General features: G+C 48.6%; 1 protein-coding gene across 1 annotated transcript in view; it reads right to left on the reverse strand.

The window, feature by feature from the left end:
- Window positions 1–4,535, reverse strand: part of CADM1 (cell adhesion molecule 1) — a 314,581-nt gene that overhangs the window by 37,199 nt on the left and 272,847 nt on the right. Inside the window, exon 10 of the mRNA XM_019470503.1 lies at window positions 811–882. Coding sequence (XP_019326048.1) covers window positions 811–882 — 72 coding nt within the window. The remainder of the gene's footprint in view (window positions 1–810; window positions 883–4,535) is intronic.

Below are 4,535 nucleotides of genomic sequence, written 5' to 3' on the forward strand. Positions count from 1 at the left end.
GGGGGGGAAAAAGGCAAGCAAAAGCAAAAGCAGCAGTCAAAATAGAAAAGATCAGACAAATGGCAATGCAAATGATTACAGAGAAACCAGAAAGGCCTTCCCTATGAGTGGAGAGAGTCCTGTCTAGTGAGGCAATATGACGGATGCGTGTGAGAGAGAGAGGCGCCTCGTGATCAGCTGGTTGTTTTTATTCCTCTTTTCCCGCGAGGCAGGGAAAAACCTCAAAATGCTAAAAGCCAGCTCCTCAAAAAGGGCCCTACAGGTGCTGTTCGGCTCAGTAAAAAAGGGCTTTTCTGGGAGAGGGAGGCAGAGGGCTTATCACAGAGACAGACCAAACACCTAAGCGTGAGAAAAAGCATCTCGAGTCACGTGAGGCGAATTAAATTACTAAAGACCAAACTCTGCTTCCGAGCGTAAACTGCTCAGAAATTGACACTGACGGGGTTGCGGCTGAAACGACTGCCCGTATTCAATGAGCTCTACGGCTGTTCGCATCCTTCGTTTGCAAGCACCCGATACCAGCCCCCGGTAACTGAATTAAGAGCTTTTTCTGCCACGGCAATTCCCGCGTTTCAGAAACACCTGCAGTAAGGACTATCCGGCCCGTCGAACTGCCGGACCAGGACTCATGCTGTACAGCGGGTGTATTTGAGAGCCAAAAAACCCAAACCAACCAAAAAAAAAAAAAAAAGAAAAAAAAAAAAGGCAAGTGACTTGTTTGTTGTTTTTCCCCAGGCTTCATGCTCTGCTTACATACATAAAAGACAATAAACATTCAGGACATTTCCAATGGTTATGAAGGTACCATACCTGTGATGGTGGTAGGGATGGTGGTGGTAGTGGTGGTGGTTGTTGTGGGAGGAGGGATAGTTGTGGGGGGATCTGGATAAAATATAAAAAGGAAAATAATAAAAAAGCAAATTAAGAAAAACCAAGCAGAACACAACAGCGATCAATCGTGATCAGAGAAAAACAAGGACGCTAAGAAGCAGTACGGCTGTCGGACGTCTTTCCTCCTCTAAAACCAGGTGGTGACTGCCCAGCTGGCTTTAAGGACAGCGGGCCAGATCCTCAGCAGCTGGACACGGCTTCGAGCTCAACCCGCATCTCGGGAGCTGCGCGCGGACCGACTCTAGCTGGAGAATCTGGCCCCGAAACGCTCCCCCTTTTTGCCTTCTACAGTGCTAAAAAAAAAAATTAAAAAAATAAATAAAACCCAGCATAAATTAGTCAATGAGAGAGAGAGATGGAATGGGAGAGGCATAAGAAAAATAAACTGCACGCTTTCCACAACAAAACGAACAGCTTACATGTACAAAGAGAGACACAGTGGTGCTTTGTTGGTCTTCTACATGTACGTTTGAAAATCCAGGTGGGAGGTTTGTGTGAGGGGCCCCGCTGCGCTCAACGGGCTAAATATCAACAGCGCGTGAGTGCACCGCCCTTTCTTCCCAGGGCCGCTAACGTCACCGCTCTTCCTCTATGAATGCACGTCAGCAGGGTGTTAAAAACGACTTCCGAGACAGCGATAAACACGAAGAAATGAGAACATCATCGCTAAATATCAGCTTCAAGGTATGAAGAATTTCACCGAGAACTTTTAATAAAAAAAAAGGTCAGTGTTCTTCTGACAATTTCGGTTGAGCGCTCTTGTTGTGGCTACTAGCGCGTCGTTAATGAGAAACACGGCTACGGGGATGTTTCTCTTTGTGGCCGATAACCATTTCTCAGAGGTACTCGACCTGTCGAGACTCAAACGCTGCCGCTCTTCGCAGTATTTGTGTTACCTGCAGGGGCACATCCTCCTCAAAATTAGTGGGCAGGAGAAGGTAGATATGAGAAGATGTAAAAGAAAAAATATGTAGCAATGCCCAGACGATCAAACTGAATGCGCTAAGTAGTCGGGAAGACTTTGAACTACGGATTCATTCGGCAATAATAGAGCATGAAACATTTCACGGGCTTTTGATTTTAGGTTTCCTCTTTAGCACGTCAACTTCTCATCGCTAACACACCTGCTACTCTTTTATCTCCAAGCGAGCTCTCTCAGATTCCCTAATTAATGCATCTGAACTTTAATTATATGCTGCACCTTCATTATATTCCATACAACTTCCTGAAAACGAAGGACCATCACCTCAGAGTTCGCTTCGCTGGGGAGCGCTTATTTACGGTTGTATTATAAGCGGTTATCGTCCTTCCCCTACGTCCGAAGCATCCCAGTCCCTGGACTTACGATAGGGAACCTCCTCCTTGCTCGTAACTACATACGTCTCCCCAGGAGCAGCGGAGAGCGGAACAGCTGAAGCACAGCAGAACCAGGGGAAGAAAGTCCCCAGCCTTTCGCCGGGGACCAGCAAAGGCCGATAGACCCAGCTCGTCTCACAAACTGCCCGGGGACGATGCTATTGCAGCAGACTCTTCCTCGATAAAAGCAAAAAAAAAAAAAAAAAAACCCACAAAAAACATTGCGAGGTAATTGCGCTAGAAGTTTCTAGCAAATGTGCCTGCCCACTCCCACGGGGAGGAAAAGCGTGAAACAAATGTTAAAAATAAACACGTTTTCGGTGTGTGTCCACGTGATTCCACATCCCTATACCACGTGCGCAGGGGAGGAAGGTGCGTTAAGCACGGCTCAGCAGCAGTTATTTGGCAAGCCCTGGCTGCTGGAAGCCATTTGCACGTAAAACCGTTTCACTGCAGACGCATCCCTTTGGTACAGAGACTACGTCAACCCTGCCTCTCGCGGAGGTGTGCCGGACCACGGCTCGGCTGTGGCTCTCGCTACGCCACTACGACACCTCGGGCGCGGAGGGACCGTGCCCGTAATTCCCCCCGCTTCCCAGGCTAACGTGATTTGGGGGAGCCCTGCACCGACAAGGGGTGAGAACCAGCCCCGTCTGCGGTGAGGCAGAGGGCAAGCAGCGAGGGACACCCTCCCACCAACCTCCACGCTACGCCCACAGAGACGTTTCTGCAAGGACACCGATTCCAGTGCCGATAGAATATTTGCCGTCTTTTAGTGGGGAAAGGTGCCAAGGGCTGGAGACGTAAATGCTCTCCATTGACGAGGGGGGCGAGACGGGCATGCTCTATGCAAGCAGCAGAAGTTTCCTTCAGCCACAACCCGAGCTAGGTTCTGTACCGGGGGGCTTCAGGTGATGGCCACAGCCCAACCGCTTCCTCCACACCAACACCCCTGGACTTCTCCCTTTTAAATTCAGGGTTAAAGGAATTCTTTACGCTGTCCGGAGTGCCGGATCCTAGTGGGACACTCCCAAACGTGCAGGAACTGGACACGATGGGATGTAAACCCGTTATTTGCCCGCGAGCTCCTGAGAGACCACGAAAAGCCCTTCCCTATGTGGCCAAAGCATCTGCTGGATGCTTGAACTAGAGTCCACAGGTTTACATCCCCTGGGAACCTCCACCTCCTTTAAAATGATACCGTCTCCGGTCTCCTCCGGTGGATTTAATCCTGAGGGGGAGCAGCGCTGATGAAGTCCTGCACGGTCTCGCTCTTGCCCACATCCAAACCCCAGAATAATTAACGAGTGCGAGAGTTACGATGAGCTCTAAATCCCAGGCCACTAACATTGGTGGGGGTTGATCTAGCAGCGACTTGGGCCAAAACAGCTACATAAAACTATACAAGGAATGAAACCACCTCGTCTACAACTGCCTTAGGGCAGTAGCTTTCCATAGTTTTAATCTGACGGGGAACTGCCTGTGTCCTATTTCACCTTCCTTGTTCTCCGCAACATTAGTCGTTTCCTGAAACACCGATGTAAACGAGGTGTTTTTTTATACCACGAGCGTACAAATTATTCCCATCAGAAACGCGTCTCTGACTTCACTTTGTAAACGGGAGTCTTTTGGAGCTACAGGCACTAGAGAGCTACCCGTATGATGTGGCAGATGAGTTCAATTTCAGCTCAAAGCTGTAGCTCGGTATTACCTTCAATCTTTGGGCAGGTTTCTAAGACTGGGCTTAAAATGGCTCTTGTGCAAGTGGCATTTGGATAGGCGACGTCGACTGTTTATCCGGATCGGAGCAAGTACACGAGAATTTGGACTGCAGAGCTTCAGGCGGCTGTTGCAGGGAATGAACTTCAAACCAAAGCAAGTTACTGTCCCCTCTGAGTAACAGGCAATACCCACCACGAGCTTAGCCCAGCCACACAATAACCACTCTTAACAGAGAAAGCTGAAATACGCAGCCCAAGGGAACTGCTCATAATTAAACTGGGGGAATTCACTCTTCGAGTGCCTACTGAATCTTTATGATAAGCAGCGCCTCGTGACAGGAGCACAAGGCTTAAAGCAATGGCAAAACAACGCAGAGGAACTGAAGAATTAAAGTAGGTACTTAATAGCACTTTAAAAAGATGCTGAGACATATTTTAGTGTCTGCTCAGCGGCCACAGGGAGGCTTAAGACATCTCATTCCTCCAGTTTATTTACTGGTTTGTAATTATCTGGGGATGCTGGCTGATTCTTCGGTCATTTAACTTGCTAATGAAAGACTTTGACCG

Source organism: Aptenodytes forsteri, unplaced genomic scaffold (genome assembly GCF_000699145.1).
Source record: "Aptenodytes forsteri isolate BGI_AS27 unplaced genomic scaffold, ASM69914v1 Scaffold187, whole genome shotgun sequence".
NCBI classification, from domain to species: Eukaryota; Metazoa; Chordata; class Aves; order Sphenisciformes; family Spheniscidae; genus Aptenodytes; species Aptenodytes forsteri.